We start from the raw sequence: 19,992 nt of genomic DNA on the forward strand, positions 1-19,992 counted from the left end.
TGGACATTGAATATTTAAATTTATACTCACCCTATAATAACGATGATGAAATCTAGAAAGTTCCAACCATTGCGTAAGTAGGCACCAGGGTGGAACAAAAATCCATAAGCAATAATTTTCATTATACATTCGATCATAAAAATGACTAAAAACAAATATTCTGTTTTTTCCTGGAAGAAAAATTTTCATAATTACTCCATTAGGTATTTATTATAAAATTTAATAAGCGTTATTGAGGAATGTAATGGCAATTAAATAAATTCATACCTATTTATGAAACCTATGTTTCATCAATATGTTTTAAAATAATTAAATAATTCTGAACGGATTCGCACATTTTTTTCATTCTCCTTAAATTATTATTTCAAAAGCTTTTAATAATTTTGCTTTTTCAGCTTATAGCACTGTTTTTAAAAGACAGAAATAGAATGAAACTAAAGTTTGTTAAAATGCTTAAAAAATACTTTATGAACAAAAAATAACATTTTCAAACTGTTTATTACACAACTGTGCAGTAATTAACATTTAATTCTTAGAAACCTTTAAAATGTAACTGAACTGCACTGAAACGAAATCCTGATAATATTACGGTATGAAAAACCGGCACTTCGAATACATTGTCTGTAAATCCATTTTCTCGTTAAATACAAATCGACAATAAAATATTATACCTTTCTTTATACAGTAATATTTATGTAATTAAATTGATTCAGTGGTTTTACGGTAATTATTGTAGTAAAAATTACTGTACATCATTTTTTTTTGTTCCGTGACATGTTCCGATAAAAATAGACTTTACAGTAAAAAGAACCGGCACCCTGAGTGCCTGTACTCTATCCTGAAATTTTATCCGAAAATTGCTTACAGTGAGCGTATACACTGCATTAAATTTGTTCCTATATATTTTTAAGTTTAAATGAATTTCAACTTTCAAACATAATGAATAATGAATAAAGATTAAAATCTCTCCTCATTATTACTTTAATTTTTTGATAAATAATATTTAAATAAAAAAAGGTAATACTACGAACATATTAAAGTGCTTATTTAAAACAAACTACTTTCGAATATTTTATTATTAAACTTCTGAGCTTATTCAAGGTTTTAAATTAAAACACTAATTTGAAATTTCCTCTTTAAATCAATAATATTTTAGCAAAGGCTGTTTTAAAATAAAAACAAAAAATTCGAACGTCTGACAAATAAATTACTTTTAATTATTCTCAGGAAGAAAGAAAAATATGCAGAAGCAATTTTCTTTTTCGGATATATTTTTTATTTCGTGCAATAATTTTTAACAACGGCTCATGTTTCATATTTTGTTTAACGTGGGTTTAAAATGTTTGGAGTTTAATTTTGATTTTTACTCGAGAGAAAATGAATAGACTTCAAAATTCATAAATAAATTATTTTTAACTAGATCTTTTTCTTATCTTTTCTGATTTTATTCTTTCAAGTGCATAAACTTCTTTCATTTTTAAAATGAAATTGAAAAAAAAATTCTTAATATTTCTTTATTGAACTGTTGTTTTTCCTAACTTTCGCTTAAGTCATTAAATTAGATGTGTTTGTTTAACGTGCAAGCAGAACGTGAAATGTATTTTATACATATGCTATTTGAAAAGTGAGTTAAAAGAGTAAATATTAATTAATTATTGGTAAATATTAATATGAGTCAAATTATAGCCATTCTTAGGTGTCCGACATGTTTAGACATGATTTTATTTCTTAAAAAGTGGTTCAATTAAAATTTTAATTTCATATTTGGTAATCCAGCCTCTTAAAATTATAATTGTAAATTAAAGTTCAAAAATTTATGAAATATTTTTAAAAAAGGGGCAAATTGGAGCTTAAAAATTATTAGCAGCTCTAAAACAGATTGTAATGCATAAATTACAAAATAAAAAATTTTCTAGTTCAATTATATGTGTATATCAGTATATTGAAAGTAAATTTTAAAAAATTGAAGAAGAAAACTATAGAATGAAATTAAATACAGTGTTTAATATCGAATTTTTTTTAAAAAAATTATAAGTATTCTTACTTAAAGGTTATAAAAAATAGCAAACTCTAACTTAGCCTTTAGCTTTTATTTCAAAACATCGCTAACATTATGCAAAATTTTCATTCAAAAGCTCAAATAATTTAATAACAAACTTTTTCTTGTAATGTGTGTTAGCTTAGAGAAATTTTCTCAAAATCAACATTCTTCAGAAAATACATTTGAAGTCCGAGAAAATTCAAAAATTTTAGAAAATTCTGACAACAAAAAAAATTAGTATTTCAAAAATTAATTTTCAAAAAGAAATTTTATTTGTCTTAAATTTAAAATTTATTCGAATAAAAAATAGCTAAATACTCTGAGTAAAACAACGAAAAAAAGCCCTTTAGTATAGTTTTCGTGAGTTGATTTCTGATTTCAGTTTCGTCTGTCATTACACGAAAAAGTAACTGTATCTTAATCTTTAAAAATTGACGATAAAAATCGGGAAAGATAATGATTGAAAAATTAAATATGAATAATAAAAATTTTAAAAAAAATCTAAATTTTAAATTTTACTGATTAGGTGAGCTGGGTTCAAACCCCAGCGATGTCTGATTGATGCGAATTTCGCACCCGGCTTTTACCGACCACAGTCCTATAAAATATCCTCAATGGAAGACGGATCATGCGTTAGAGTCTCCTTGCTATCTGGCTATTCAGGAGAGGTTTTCGTAGTTTTCCGCTCCATGCAACGGAAATACAGTAACGAAAAGTAACGTTACCATGTAACAAAGCGCTCCACGAAGGCAAATTTAATCCAATACTTGATCCAGGAGTTCCCCTGACTTCTGGATAGGGTTCAAAATTACAAGTCTACGGAGTTGAACGTTAGTAGTCGTAAACCAAAAATTGCGTAACTGCTCAACGACGTTTAAAAAATGAAAATCAGCACATAAATTTAAAAATAGAATTGGATATCCAGTAGTTAAAATTAAATAAAAAGTTAATTGTTACTTTTATTGAGAAAAGAATTAAGAATTAAATATTTGGAGAGAGAAAAATTGTTTTATCTAAGCCGGTATTTTATTTACTATGAAATGGATATTAGCTTCTGAATTCCTATATATAATGTGCTGTATTCAAATAGCAACTTTTTTTTAAAGTTTCTTTGCTTTTTGAATAATGATTATAACATTCATTATTTCAAAAATATGTTAGAGAAATTTAGTATATGTAACGCTAAAAAACCGTGAATTATTTTGAAAACTTTCTATGATGGCAAGAAAAAAATTCCTTCTGTTTAAAACCTGTCACGAGTAAATCTTTGCAAGTTTAAGTTACCAAGTTTAAGTTAAGTAAGTTTAAGAAAGTTAAGTTTATATTTATGTCTTTTTAATGTATAATATCTCAAAAATTAAATTTGCAAATGTTTTAAGTTAGTAAGTGCATAAAAGTTCATTTATATTTTTTTATGCAAAACTTTTTTATAACGTTAAAATTTTAACGAACTTTAATGTTCCTATCGATTGCTGAAAAATATATTGGAACTAATACTTCACTCGACCAGACAACAATGTTTGACGCATAGATATGTATTCAAATTGATATTAAGTCACAATTTGTTCTGTTTCTATATCATGATAAACATGAGTAAGTTCTTCTGTATAAAATATATTCACTGGGGTGCAAATTCCTTTTATTCAGAGTAAAACATTACATCGAAAACATTATGTCACTTTCCCTGTTTTTCCTCGTTTGTCCTCTTAACCTCCTTTAATTCTAGATAGAGAACAAAGCACACTTCGGGAAAGAATAACTTCAGATATTCATATTGAGCTTAAATCACATTTTCAAAACAATTTGCATCTTTCCCTTAAGTACTTTTGTATTCAATTATTTAGATACGTTCCTAAATGTTTAGGGCCATATTGGACAAACGTTAAATCAGTAACCATATATCTGTGAATTGATTCAGTTTTGGTTATACTTAAGGCTTTTTTTTTTCAACAAATTTCATACTTTCCTAGTTCGGCAAAAGCGATTAATGACTTTGAAATTTGGGCCAAATTGTAGTTTCTTGCTATTATGAGGTCAATGTCAAGGTCAGGGTAAATGTACATCACACATATGTTCATTTTTTGGTGCTATTCATTAATATGCATTCACAGAAATATATAGTTTTGTAGTTCACTGTTGGAGGAAGTAGATTTTGTCAGTTAAAGTTTAAGAATTTTAAAGAAGAATTTAAGTATTTTTAAGATTTTCTAATGAATTCGTCCTTTGAAACAAAGGTCCTCTGAAACTAATTATGTCTTAATAGATAATATTAAAGTAGTAAAAAATATATGGTAGCATAGAAGAATATATGGTAGCATAGAAAATAAATAGTTTAAAAGTTGCAATTGGTCAGTTTCATGGCTCACTCATTTCACAAAAAATAGTTTCGCATGGAAATAGATGTATTTTTTTCAAAATTCTAGAGTATCCTATCTAATTTTGACTCCACAATAAGTTGAGAAAAAATCTTTTCGCAAAAATGAAAACAAAAAGTGCCTAATAGTTTTCTTTAATTAGCATATTCAGAAAATTTCAACAAAATCAAAATTATAAAAAATCCAACAATGTCTGATGATTAAAAAAAAAATTTATTTATGCTTTTTCAGGAGAACTAACCATTTTTAATTTCTTTTAAAAAAATTTAGATAAAATACAATTTCAAGAGCAAAAGGAATTAATAATTTAAAAAATAATAGTTAACTTTTTAAAATTTTTGTTGTTATTTATAAGTGATTATTATCAAACATCGATCTGATTAGTATATTTCATTTAAATTTATGTAATATTCTATCAGAATTGCCACCTTTCTATTTTTAATATATGCGATATTTACTTTAATGCTAAGTGTTATAAATAAACTATTTAAAAAATGTTAATATAATAGGAATTTATGATAAAAAAGTTGGTGTACAAACAGAATAAAATATTTTTAAAGGCTATAAAATTAACTTACGAAAACCAAACTCAATATAAAAACAATATTTGTGCTCATAAGAGTTTGCAAATATTTATAATACAAAGTAAAAGAAATTACAAAATAAAAAAAATTATAGTTCACATAAAATAAAGTCTATTTTAACACTTAAAAGTCTAACTTTCAACAATCGACAATCCTAAAAACTTGTCTTTTCTATCCAATTTTCTCTGAAAACATAACATTTAATTCATTCTATTTATTTAATTCATGCTCTCGTTCCTCAGCCACAATTCTATTCCACAGCATCTAAATAAATTATAGAACAACATTTATTTCAAGTTCGTTAATTAAACTAAGCTCTAGAGAGATTTGAATCGGGTGACTTTAATCATGAGTTCCGTGTCCTTTTTTACATCTACAATGAACAGAAGAGCATATTTTAGTTTGATTCGTTTTTTTTATATTTAATTTAAGTTAGAACATCTGCAAAAAATGAATTAACCACTAATTTCTAATTCAAGTTGTTTTTTGATCAAACTAACTTTAGGGGATTATTTTATTCATTTTAATCAAAAAGGAAATCGTTTTTTGCTACCAGAATATGCAATATCATAGTTTATAACGCATAACTATATTTTGTAATGGAACAATAAAATATTTCACACACTGTAAACTATTCCGAATCAATTATTCCGTAACATATTAGGGAAAAAACATCTGATATACTGTAATTTTCATAGTAATACTTTCTATGAAAAGACTGAACATTACTGTGAAAATAAAGGTGTAAAACTTAACAGTAAAAAACGAATTTACAGATGTAGCACTCTGGGTGTCAGTACTTTTTACTGTAATTTGATCCTGATTATTTTACATTGTAATAGGTAAACATGGAAAAGTTTATACTTACTAAATAATGATTTAATTTATTAGAATCCATATTTGCGTGGGGTGTGTAGATAGCTAAGGCTACGCAGTTGCAAAATATGGTGAAAAGGATAAGATATTCAAATGGCGTAAGAAAAAGAAATTAAGGACAAATCATTTTATACATATATATAAAATATTTTCAATGATTTTATTAATCAAAATACAATTTAAATATTTTTAGCAATAAAAATTCATATGTTCTATAATGATTATAATTTGCATATACTACAATGACATTTTGAATACACCATTTTACTATAATAACTAGACTATTAGAATAATATATATATATATATATATATATATATATGTGTGTGTGGGGGGGGTATGTGTGCAATACAAAAATTATAAATACTTTTGTATTAATGAAACCATTAAAACTCTTTCGTTTTCACAAATTGTCTTTGGTAAAGAATAAATGTAGAAATATTCTATTTTGGGAATTCAAGGCTGAAAACATACCATTGAATTATAATTAGATTTATATTTCAAAGGAGGAGTTATTTTTAGAATCTGTCCCTCCTTCACTTCCATATTAGGAAGCAGTAAATGATTTACCTTATTGCGTAAGGATGCAAGACTGAGCCTTTTTACCTCATTTTGTGTTAGTATTTAATGCGGGAGCGATTGTTTTCGCATGTCTTTTGCTGTACGATGTTGCCAATCTAACCATCGCCGCTACTGTCTTGATATTAGTCCACCCCCCTCTAGCTGGGAGAGTGGGTGAGACTTCTATTTACACCATACTCACAGTTCGCAGTTTGATTACCATCTCATTTATAGTTATTTAACTTTTTTTAATATGGTAAAATAACAGTTAAATAAATTGTTATTTAACTATTTTCCCATACATTTTTAAACAATTAATGTAGAAGAATGAATAGAAAAGAAATAGCTAATTGGAGAATTTTTCAAAATATTAATAATCTTTTATTAAACGTCAAGCTCTCTTTTTATTATATTTGTAGGTTTATAAATCTGTAAAAATTGAGATGCTGCAGATATGAATATCATCATTTGATTATTCTTAAACCTGCCAATATAGGTGAAATTTAAAGAGGGAGGAAAGAATTAAAATTAGAGAGTAATCAATGAATCTTATATTCATTGTACTATCGAATTAGAGTTTCATTAAATTTCTGAATGGGTGAATAAGTTAGGGATAAAATAAAAGGAATTTTATACAGCAATGATTAAAATTCAGTGTTAGTTGATTATAAAGAGGCGTTTCATTTTTTCCCGGTGTACTTGATACTGTTTTTAACATTAGCATCGTCATTTGGCTCATTTGGATGTTTTTTTTTCTCCATTTTTCATGTTGTTTTTGCGTATGCTGATGAACAGGTAAAAATTGCATGCTATTGCCCTTGATGATTTTCATTATTATATTCATCTTTCGCAGCGAAAAATAAAAACAACGCTGATTAAATAGGTAATAAAGCAAATGAAGGCAATAATTCCAAATAGTATTCTTTCGAATATGTGTGTGCTTGCAGACGACAGTTTAAAACATAAAAGCCAAACACTGCATCCTACTACAGTATTAAGAAATATGAAGTAAGCGTAGCAAACTAGATGCTGAAAAAATATAGCACCAAGATGTGATAATTGTAAGTGGCTATCATGTTTCTTACAACGTCTGTGGTATTGGTGTCTGCAATGTTTGGAGAGATTTTACGAAATACTTTGTTACCCCCAATTACGTAATGCAAATTCATTCTTGTGCTTTTTAAAGAACCATGAATTAATGTTTTGCGTCTTAGATAGAACCTAATTAAAAGAGTTAAGTCTCTAAAATGACATGAGCGTGCCTTTTAACACCATAAGGAAAAGAATAAAACTTTTGATTGCTATAACGGATACCAGAAACATATTCGTTAGATTTTCTATTGACGCTTCCACGTTACGCAGTCATATTGTTACGCTTACGCTAATGCCTAATTGATGACGATCTTCAAATTTTAAATTTTTTGAGTGTTAACGTTTATAATTTGTATTTGTATATTTTATTAATTTCCTTATGACTCGCTTCTACACTGAGTGGCCAAATTATTATGACCACTCCTTCAGTCGTCTGCTTCCAAACCCTTTTCGGCGCAATGTGCGTCGAACAGTCCATTCAGAGACGTTCACAGTTGCTCCTTGATTAAGATCACTTGCAATTTATCGCACTGTTACTCTCCTGTTGCGCTGCACAACCCTGGCCAGCCTTCTCTCTGATCAAGCATTCAGTACCCTGTGACGACCACAAGTCAGACGTTGAGACCCGGTTTTTTGCTTGATTGTCCATTCTTTGTACACATTAGCAGCTGCTGCTCTAGAACACTTCACAAGTGCAGCCGTTTTGCTGATGCTCGTTCCGACACATCTCGCACCCACAATAATTCCACGTTGAAATTCAGTTAAATCACTTTTCTTTCCCATATCTGAGCAAGCAACACAGTATAACTGATGACTCACTTGTCCAGCATTCCCGCGTTATAGTTATCTTGCCCTCTAGCGGCAGTGCTGTGACGCAATAACTCATTTGCATAAAACTCTGAGGTGGTCATAATAATTTGGCCACTCAGTGTATATAATATGATCAATAACATGCTCCTATTATTGAACCTTTTCAAAACCTCTCTTTCGAAATAGCAAGAATACGTACAGGGTATTTCTAAAAATTAAGATATTTACCAGACAAGACAACCAGATACTACCCCATAAGTGAACATTCATTGTCTATAAACTCAATTAATGCAACAAAAAAAAAACATTTTCAAATGTCAGACCATTCTAGCTGCACTTTTTAAAATCGGTTCACTACCAGAAGACATCCTATACAGTATTCAGGGACCAGACCTTGCAACCCACCCAATTTTTGGAAATATTTAGTATTGAAATAGACAGCACAGCAACAACAAGAACAGTTCCTGCAGTTTTAACAGCATTGAGTTACATAAACTTCCAATACTTCCAGTACCAATAATATGTCAGGGACATATCTCAGCAGCTAGGACGGACATTGATAGAAGATGTTATTGAACTATTAGACGAAATCGACTTAATATTGGGGTGGTACCGGGAAATTATTTTTGCACACATTGAACTTTTGTAATATGTACTAGAAATTTGGTGAGTGAGCGTATCTTTCCATGCACCACCTTGTTAGTCATATACTTAAAAAAAAATTTGAAACGAGATAAATCAAGATCTGTATTCTGAATCTGTCATTTAAATCATATTAAACACTTCACAATTGGACACTGACGAAACTTTTTATAATTACATATTTAAGAATTATATGGAAAATTTTTGAAACCTTATCTTTATCAAGAATTTTGAAAAAGTCTTTCCTCTACAATTCAGTAGACAATACTGACCATCATCGGTTATTGTATTCGAAACTAGATTAATATTTGAATTTTACAAAATTTATTGACTGATTTTTTTTATTTATGAATTTCTTTTAGAATTATTTTTTCTAATACATGCATTCTAATTTTTTAATGAAAATATTACACGTTACGCATCTACATGTTATAATTTTGAAAATAAGTTTAGTAAACAAAAAATTAATTTTATATATATATAAAAAGGATATTTCCACTCTACGACGCTAATACATAATCTCCTCACTGGATTTTCAAGCGTTAGGCAAAATAGGGCCTTGCTTGGCCTTTCTAGGACTTTAGGACCTTTTCTATGCGTTCTTTTCCGCTCTTTCGTTGGTGGTATGACAGGTGGCACCTGATCAGGGATTCCCATCACTTGAACCTCCTCCTCTCCTGCCTCCCCAGTAGCTGCTACCAAGGCTTGCTTCCACGCACTCGACAATGGTTTACTGCTCACAGAACTGGCAACATCTAAGTCGCTCTCGACATGTGCTTGCTTGATCATAATAGGCTTTGGCCTCTTGCGAGCTAAGGGCGAAAGAGCTGAGGAGGAGGAAGAGGATGAAGAGGAAGGTACAGAGAGATGGTGGATAGTTGGTGATGAGGACCATAGAGGATCTTCCAGGAGGAGATTGCTGTTACTGCGAGGGATGGAGATGTTGCTGATGGCCAGAGGGTGACGTCGGTTGATGAGGTAGCGCGAAGCTTGTTGGACCGGAGGATGATGGCTGGAGGAGGAAGCGGAAAGGGAATGTTGAAGTAATGGATGTGGTCCCGATGGGTAATCTTGGTCACCTAGAAATAAAATTAATAAATAAAGTAATGATGTAAACTAATTTATTTGATATTAAAAGCTAATCTAAGGTACAGATATTTGAATAAAGTACGAAAGCCATTTATATGCACATTACCTAGCTATTGTAAAGTTTCTCTAGGTCCTTTAAAATGAAAAATTGAAAGTGTTCATATTTTACCTAGGTAATGTGAACATTAATGGCTTCTGATATATAAAGTTCAAATATTAATATTTTTAATTGTAACAATATTTTAGACTATTTAGTTTTTTTAATTGTAGTTCTTTAATTGATTGCTGGTTGATTCTATCAATTAATTTGTTGATTATATTATTGTGTTCACTTGGTTCTTTAAGATATCGAAGAATAAGTCTATAACATTTTGTTAGTTTGTGGGTAAAGAAACCTTGCTGTTGTTCTTGCAAAGATCTGATTTAAAAAAGCAAAGATCGTGCTTAAGAGGGAAAGAAAAAAAAGACGGAAGAGTGCCTCATAAGAAATGTGCAGATTATCTAAGTAATTTGAAAATTACCTTAGCAATTTGTAAATGAAACAGTTTTCGGTACTTTAACGGGTCAAACTAATCTACACTTTTATCTAGATAATTATGAAACTAATTTTGAACTGATCTCTACTTTTGGAGGTAACATACATATCAAAGCTGAAATGAATTTAGATAAATACTATAGCTACTTTTATAGATAACATACGCTGAGTTTATGATATGATTACTTATTATCAATAACTGATTTTGAGTGATAAACATGAAAAACCATCACATTAAATAACGCGCCAATACGAAACTCGCGGCTTCGAAACATTTTTAGTTCTACACTGTTGCAAAATATTGCTTAATAAAACTTCTTGCATGAACTACCTCAGACAGACAATGAAGAAACTGTAACAAGAAATTAGTATCTCAACATAAAGAATTATTGCTCTAATCTTATTAAATAATACAAGCAGCAACTAAATATGATACTGGTTATTATTTAGTTATGATCAATACTAATTCACGTTACTAACCTAAAATTAAACAGTAAGGTGAATTGAAAAAGACGAAATTATTTAAAATTTTCAAATGTCATTAAATGATCCAAAGTCATAGACAAACATGACCCAAACCTTGCCCAAACCATTTCATGGTACAAGTAAGGGTGTTATTAGGATATAATTTTGACAACTTTTCTTAACCAATTATATCCAGGTTTGGATTAACCGTGAAAGAAAAATCGATTTTAACACGTGTCATTTATTTAACTAAGGCATTTGATTTTTTTTGAGAATCTTCTAAGATATTGTGTTCCTGAGATGCATTCACACTCTAGTCACGTTTTTCAGCGGTAAAGAAAAGATTCAAGAAAAAAAAAGTCAGACAAGTGTCTCCACAGGCGTTTCTTAAGAAAAAGAAATTAATCGATTTCTTTGTGCGGTAATCCAAAAAATAATAATATCTTCTAGTTAAGTCTTTGACAGCAAAAAAATTAAACTCTGTAATAAACTACAGTTACTTAAAAGAAAGAGATAAATCTAAGTAACTATATTTTGGTATAATTGTAACAAAATGCTATTTAGGTTATTAAGAAAAAACATTTTTGAATTTAATAACCTTCTTCACTATGCTTAATTACTTAAATTAATCATGCTAACAATTTGTCTTCAAGTTGTAACTAAAATTACAAAATATGTGACAAACCAAAGTAATATTTCTACAAGTTAGTATTTCGTTAAACTTAACTGTCAATAATGAAGCAGTTAATAAATCTTAAACTTATTCATTTTTTTAGTAAGTAACTTTATTTGTAAATGATTTTAATTACAGCTAACTTATTTTAGTGTAGCTTGTAGTCAATAAAAATAGACACGACAAATTTCTCATTTTCTGTGAATGAAATGACAGTAGCAACATATTGTAGATCCAATCCCAGGCACCATACTTCTATAATATTGAACCACGAAAATTTATTCCAGGCCTTCGGAAGTATTAATATTCCGATTGTTCTTATATTGAAAAGTAGCTGGAAATATCATAATTTTTGTAGTAAATCTTTCCTGGTAATTATGTTCTGTTTCTATTTATCAGTCGGTGGAAACTTACGTTATAGATGACTCTCATTTTAGTGCGAAAAAAACATGGTTACATATGGGCAATTAAGGGTGTAAAACCTGATCATAAGTATTTGAAGAGTAATTTAAAATGCGTAATCTTCATAGTTCCTTTTTTACTACTTAAAAAAATTATTTCTATTATTTATTAACATGCTAATTTATTTAACCAGATTCGAAATATTTCTTTTCCTAAAATGAAATTTATTACATGAATATATTATCTACAAACAACAACTACAAATAAATAATTTTGAAAATAAGCATAAAAAATTATCTACCCACATCCTACTGATATTTTGCAGTAAAACAAAAGCTGTAAAATAATTTACTGTTTTATAAAACGTTTCAAAACAGTTGCAAAAATATTTTTTCCGTTACTGAAACCGTTAAAATATAAAAGAGATGATATTTGCATTGCCGGAAAGAAAGAAAACAAGGCAATTTTTTATCGTATTCAATTTTAAAATGATGACTATTGAGAGTTCATTATTCCAAACAATTTCTCTGACGTTCAAACCACGCAGTTTTACAAAATAAAACTACTTTGCTGTTACATAAATTTCCATTTTACATCTATGAATACTCTGAAATAACATTTTGAAACAAATTTTTTGATGTCAGTTCGATAAATAAGCTCTCGAAATGTTTAAAACGACTCATTTGTTTTAATTTGATTTTCCCCGTTCGTGAATGTTGTTTCTCTTGGCATAGTTACGGGTAAAAATAAAAAGAACAAAACTGAAATAACTCTTTTTAAAGACTCTTTCATTCCCTTAGTGATTTCGAAATGCACCCAGAATAAAAATGTAAAAGTCGACAAAACTATTTTCTGTAATGAAACTTTGGAGTTCGCATGTTATTTATTTTTATGGTAAGTTTCGACTAAAGATTTTTCCCTGTTCAAACAGACAGATATCAATTTATTTATTTTACCGTAATTAAAGAGAACTGCATTTTTTTATATTTAAAATTTTGATTTTCCCTGAAGTATGTAAATGATTTCAGATATTATTTAACTGAAGTACGGAAAAACTTTGAATCTCCATGTTCAGAGGACAATGCTAATTGCAATGTTGCTTTTCATTTACGCTTAATTTAGCTTTAATGGTGTAAACAATTTTGAATATTACTGAATTAATGTAAGCTGTAAAATAATTAGTGTATCTCAACGCCAAAAATTTTAGCAACTACCAAACACTAAAATGCTGTTCTCCAAAAGTTATTGGCCTAGTGAAGTACCAATAATGGTCTTTTGCAGCACTTAAAGTAAAGTAGCTAACATCAAGTTTTCTACTCCGTAACACGAAAGTTTATAATACTCTAAGTTATGATGTACATAAGAGTCAGTAAAGTTATTTATACAATACAATATTAAGTAATAATCATTAGCTTAAGAGACAGGTGCATAGAAGAAATATTTCTTAAAATGAAATTAGATTGTAAATTAAACATACACCACAGAGAGAATATCATTTTGAATTCGACTTAAGCTTAACAAAACTGAAATTAATAAAGGCTAAATGTCTTAAAATTATTTGATATAATTGACGGATTTATGTAAGTCTTGAGAAAACATAAATATCTTCATATTTTATATTATTTTATAACCGCCGTTGAACAGCCGACCCAATTTTTGAGTCAACTTTGGGTTTTTCAACTCCGTAGTCTTGCAAATTTTGAACCCAATCCAGAAGACAAGGGAACTCCTGGATCATATATTGGGAGAAACTTTGCCTTCGTGGAGAACTTTTGGAGGACCAGCATTTGCGTTACATGGAGAGGAAGACCACGGAAACCTCCCGCGGTTTGCTTGACGGAAAAGCGATTCTAACCCATGATTCGGCTACTACTGAGGATATTTCACGTCAGCACTGTAGTCGGTGCAAGCCGGATGCGGATTCGTATCAGCCAGCCGGTTCACCTCATTGGAAGGCGAACACCCTATCCCCTGAGCCATCACTGCTCAAATGTCTTTATATACAATTATAAACACACCCGCTTTTCTTACAATTTACATGAGTAGTTATTCAAATAAATGGGAAATTACTTTGCAAATAATCGACAGCAATCAATATTTTTTATCAAGCAGTAAACAGGATTAAAACTTTTAAGACTTAAATAAGCTTCGGTCAGTTTGTCAATTCAATCCAACAAGAACTCATATTTTACCAGTTCACAATATGTAGAAGAACCTCCATTTTGGTCGCGATATAGAAACTGTCTTAAAAATGCACAATTATTCTCAATTTAACTTCTAATAATGATCCATTATTATTCGTCATACTTCAAAAACATGGCCTACTATCATTTAACACGAGAATTTAGTTAAGTTTAAATATAAAATAATTATTCAACATATTTGTGGTGAAAACATAACGATCTTCACGAACAAATTGTTGTCCAAGAGGGAGTAAAGAAAAATGAGATTCGTGTAAGCTTTATCAATTATTTGTGTTAAGATTTAACTACGTCTTTTAAAGTGTGTAAGAACGCTCGATTCGGTATTGACTTGAAATAAATTAACCTCTCAAATAGGTATGACATTACAGTTTTTATAGTGTCACGAAAAACCCAGTATTTCCGTGAAGAAACACAACACAAAAATAAAAAAGATTGTGTACGAACGAGTACTGGAATATGTATGAACAAGAACGATATGTATGAACGAGTTATCGATTTCTAGCTATGTGTGCATCGCATGAACAAGCAACATGTGAAACCTAATTGACAAGCGTGAACATTAACCTGTTTACCACACTATCCCATAGCAAACAGTTTTGAAATAAACTAGAAAAAATTATGTATAACACAAAGAACGCTTGGGGAAGACAAACAAGATATAAAGCAGTTTTATCAAATATGTTTGAAAGCTCGCTCATTGTCAAAAATTACGCTAAATGTTAAAAAGAATACACGGCGAATTGTTAATCAGAAATAATAAAATTAAGCTTAAAAATCACAATATTGTCCCCAACAAAAAAGTTTTGATACTAAAAACGTATGTTTTCCCGATATCGTATCGCATATTTTCTCGTATTTTTGCCATTTCTTATCAGTCTGCCTTTAACGAGATTATCGCTTTAACCTAACTGATTTAAAATCAAACTGAAACTATTAAAGTGAAAAACTAGTTAAGATATATTTACAGTTTCCAAGGATTTTTTTTATCAAGTCGAGAAATTTTTTAGTTAAAGAATACAATATTCAACGATTACATATCATCCTTATTAAGGAGGCAAAATATATCCATTCTTTCTTTTTACAAATCAGTATTTACTCTCATTAATATTATGCAATTGCGATTCAACTAAAAGAAAATTGGATGTTAAATATATAAAAATACAAAAATATTTTCCTTTATATCTCTCAACAGTAAACTTTACACTGTTCTTTCCATCAAGAATTATTTAAAAAATGTTTTTAAAATTGGTATCAAAAACATTATTAGTAGCAACTATGACGGCATAAAAAACATTGTTTAGCAGCAGTGATTTGGGTGGATATAACAGAAGGGCTTACTTTCATTTAATTTCTTGACAAATGTTTTTTTAAATTAAATACGTAAAATTATTCAATGTTATGCCATCAATGTTACACCAATTAGAAGATATTTGAAACTGAAAGTTGGATAAATTTGCATAAAAGCATAAAAAAAAATCGTATGGAAAATACAGGATAGACAGCGTGGCTTGCAGTTGATCTTAAAAATGGCTTGCAGTTGATCTTAAAAAGGATGATCTTAAAATGGATCCATGGCTTGCAGTTGATCTTAAAAAACAGTTTCAACTGCACATCCGAAGTCTGTCAGAAAAGTAATGCTTGCAACACTGTTGCCACTTCACAGAAACAAATTTTCTTAAAAGCTGGCTAAAGTTCAGTTATTTCGCAATTTAATTGTTTCATTTTATAAGTCCTAGTTTTCGAAATTGATAATTTTTATATATTTTGTTCTCTCTTTTCATGGAATGCTCTATACTGTTTAGTTTAGCATAGATAGATATAATTATCTTTTAAGAATGCACAGCAAAATTGCATAATGCTGATTACCTTGAAGTTACGTTTCTTTAAAAAACGAATTGTCGTATCTCGCTTTGCAAAACGAGATTTCGATCAATAATTAATGTTCATTTTAGTTAACTGGCGTTCGTAATTAGATTTTAGGAAGTCATCTCCTTTCAGTTGGGATCTTAAACATCAAGTCACTTACATTACATTACATTAGCATAAAATGCTTGGCATAGAGAATAAGTGATTAGCTTTTAAGTGTATAGATTGTAATAATAAATGTTCTGAAGGACTTAAAATTTGCTTATTTTTTCGAACATTCAAATGAAGTTAGAGACTTTTTCGCTCATTGCTTGTGTACTTAATTTAAATATAAAAATTTGTATCTCATATTAATTGCTGCATTTAATATTTATATCGTTCGTTCTTTGATTTTAATCATTATTAAACTCCTTTTTTTAAACAACAGAATAAGCTGAAAAAAAGTCAAACATTTTTAAAAAGTATATTTTAATTGTATATTATAAAGCAGAATTATTCAGACAATTTTCGTTAATTCTTTTGCAAAGAAAGTAAATTAAATTTTTATTTTAAATAAAGAAGTCATTTTCTTTATTTTTAATTTTTTTTAATTTATTCCTCTTAAAGTCACTATCATAGAACGGGGTACTTCGTCGAACTAGTTCAAAAAAGATGTACATTTTTACGATAGTAATTTTTAAATAACGATAATAACTACGGTAGTAATTTTTAAATAACGAAAATAACTACGGTAGTAATTTTTAAATAATAGTAGGAATTTCATGATTTGGGGGGTTTGTAATTTTTTAGTGGTTGCGTAAGAGATATTGTCAACAATATATGACAATACGAAATTTTTCAGCACAGCATATTATCATTGTTTCAAGCATAAGACATTTATCTTGACGATTCATCAACCCATGACCTGTGCTATTTTAATTTCAGCAATCTTTTGGACACGAAATCACTTAACTTTTGGCTAAACGCAAAATCTCAGATATTTGTTTGATGAAATTGCTTTTTTACTCGTATTTCATCTTTGGGCACTCTGGAAGTTAATCAGAATTTTTTACCTGGTTTTAAAGCATCTTGCTCTATATGTTTGGATAGTACATATAGAACAAGATGTTTTAAAACCAGGTTAGTGATTAGTAATTGCGATTTTACAGATTAGTGATTGCGATTTTCAAGCTTTTTTCCAAGATCAATTTTTGAATGTGATTGAGTATTTATTAACTCATGCTTCTTTTACTTTATGTTGTATTTTCTAACCCATTGTATTATTTGAAATGTAGCACTAAGCCTAATGCGTCTGACGAAACCAAACAAATAAATCATCAAACAATTCAATAATGTGATAAACTCATTTGGATGAATCAAGTAGATTACTTAACAGGAAATTGTTTTGTCAATTTCCTGTTAAGTTCAAAAGCTATGCAGATTCCGTTAATTTCGAGCACCCAATTTTACAATGAATCGGAATTAATAAAATTTAAAAAAATATTAAATCAAGAGTAGAAATAGATAAATTTTAATAAATTTTTCAAGTGGTATGTTTAGTTTATAAATAAAATTTTATATTATGCAGAATATAGCGCAAAACTTAATTGTTTGGATATCAGGGCAAAATAACTCCCCAAAATAACTGTACTTTTTGTCCGTGACCTCTGAAAGAACTATAATAATCGAAACAACTTCATGATTTTTAACAGCTTACTGATTGTAACCATTTCTGAAATAATTTTCATAATCATATGTCAGTTTTAAATTTTGAATTTTAGTTATTATTAACCATTCGCTAAATTAACTTAAATATTTCTAAAGTTTTTTCAGTAAATATACTGGTTCCTAGAATAGAAACAATAAAACGTTTGTAAAAGTAATATTTACGCATAGCAATTAAAGCCAAGTTTTTAAATTATTTTTTTACTATTTGATAATTTAAACTTAAATTAAACTTAATAGTTTAACTAAAACATTTTTGTACAACTTTTATTTGAAAAATATAAAAGTATACCCTTTATTATAATTCATTTTTATTCATAACTTATATATTGCAAAAAATTATTTTCTTTCCAATAATATCATAGCATTAAAGTATCACTCATAGCTCTAAATAAGGGAGCTAAAAATATATTTCTGGCAACAAGTTTCCGCTTTCTGTTTTTACAAGTTTTAAACTTAATTTGCTTCAGTACTATGTCATTCTAAACTTTTTTCAGACTTGGGAGTTCGGCATCACCCATTTTTAGAAACTGTGCATACAAAACTACACAAGTTGAAGTAAATAAATAACATTTCAAGTACAAGTTGAAGTAAATAAATAACAATTCAGCTTTCTGAATAAGGGAGTTAGAAAGATATTTCTCACTAAACAGTTTCCGCTTTCTGTTTTTACAAATCTTAAACTATGTTTTGTTTTAGTACTATGTAATTCTAAACTTTTTCCAGACAGGGTGCTTCGGCTTTACCCGTTGGAAATCGTGGATTCAAAACTACACGCGTTGAAGTAAATCTGTGAATTAAAAATACTCGAACCAAAAAATAATAAGAAGAAGGGTATTATGAAAATTTCTTTTCAAATTATTTAATGAGCTTCTTCGTTCTATTGTACAAAGAAAGACATTTTTCTACTATTTTTTCTGTTTCAGCTTGAAGTGAAATTTGTTCAGTCATGGATACAACATGTGAATGAAATAATAAAATTTTAAAGGAGATATGTTTTGGTGTGAATTGAACAAAAGAAACTATTATATAGAAAACGGTCTGTCAGTTTAATGTGTTTAAAGAATTTGAAAAAAAGCAAATAAATATGGCGAAGAAAACCTACAAAATTGTTTTCGTATGGAATAGAAAAGTCATTATTCGTCCTCTTCTTCTTAACTTATGTTTTTTTTTTTAAAGTGATGGGAGAAAACTTAAAGTTATTATTTTTTCTGAACCTACCGTACTTTTCCGAAGTCCTAGTTGTTTTTAAAATAACATTCATCACAAATTTTTGTTCATTTTGTTCATATATTTTGTTTACTCAGACTAAATCGTTAATAGTACAAAAGTCTAAACTCAGCGGGAAAAAAATATTTGGTAAAATTACCGTGATGAACGGTAAGGATATTTCGGGTAAAATAAACTACAATTCTGGTAATACAAAACCAAAATATACGGTATTTAATCCATTCAGAAGGTAATTTTTCCTTTCATAGGATAACGGTTTACCGAAATTCTGGTTTTAAAATTATAGTTCTTATTATCACACATTTAGTAAAAAATTGAAAATTTAAAAGCAAATTTAACCGAATAAAGTGTAATGATGCCCTACTCTAAGGTATGATAAAATTATCCATTTTTACCACAATTACCAAATTTTATCCCAGTTTCCAAATCCATATTTTATTGTTAATTTTACCAGAATCAATATCAAAGCGCTTCAATAATAATTATCCAGCTTTTTTTACCGAGCATAGAGTCAGAAACATGGAAAATTTTGCCATATTCGGGTTGTATTGACTGTACTGTTTTATCTCAGTGCAGTTAGTAATGTGAAAAAAAATTATTTTAGCTTAAAGTCAGTAGAGATTTTTCTTATTTCGGATGCAACAACTTTCTTAATAAAGCGTTATTAACTGATGCAATATTTGTTTAGCAAAATTTATTAAGTATAGAATTCTCCAAACATCTTCATTTAACGAATCGATGAAAACATTTAGAAAAAATAATAAGCTAAAAAAGTATAGCAATAACACATTTAAAAATAATCTTCTAATAATACAGAACTGAACAGATAATGATATTTGAATC

The 19,992-nt window shown here is 28.8% G+C and overlaps 1 protein-coding gene across 1 annotated transcript in view; it reads right to left on the reverse strand.

Moving 5' to 3' along the window:
* The window catches only part of LOC107444401 (muscle calcium channel subunit alpha-1), a 221,011-nt gene that overhangs the window by 100,330 nt on the left and 100,689 nt on the right, over positions 1-19,992 (reverse strand). The window contains exons 2-4 of the mRNA XM_043039109.3: positions 9,475-10,060; positions 5,869-5,974; positions 31-170 (exon numbers count right to left, since the gene is read on the reverse strand). Coding sequence (XP_042895043.3) covers positions 31-170; positions 5,869-5,974; positions 9,475-10,060 — 832 coding nt within the window. The remainder of the gene's footprint in view (positions 1-30; positions 171-5,868; positions 5,975-9,474; positions 10,061-19,992) is intronic.

The sequence above is a fragment of the Parasteatoda tepidariorum genome, chromosome 1 (assembly GCF_982258835.1).
Source record: "Parasteatoda tepidariorum strain Cologne lab strain chromosome 1, Ptep-v5.0, whole genome shotgun sequence".
Lineage (NCBI taxonomy): Eukaryota > Metazoa > Arthropoda > Arachnida > Araneae > Theridiidae > Parasteatoda > Parasteatoda tepidariorum.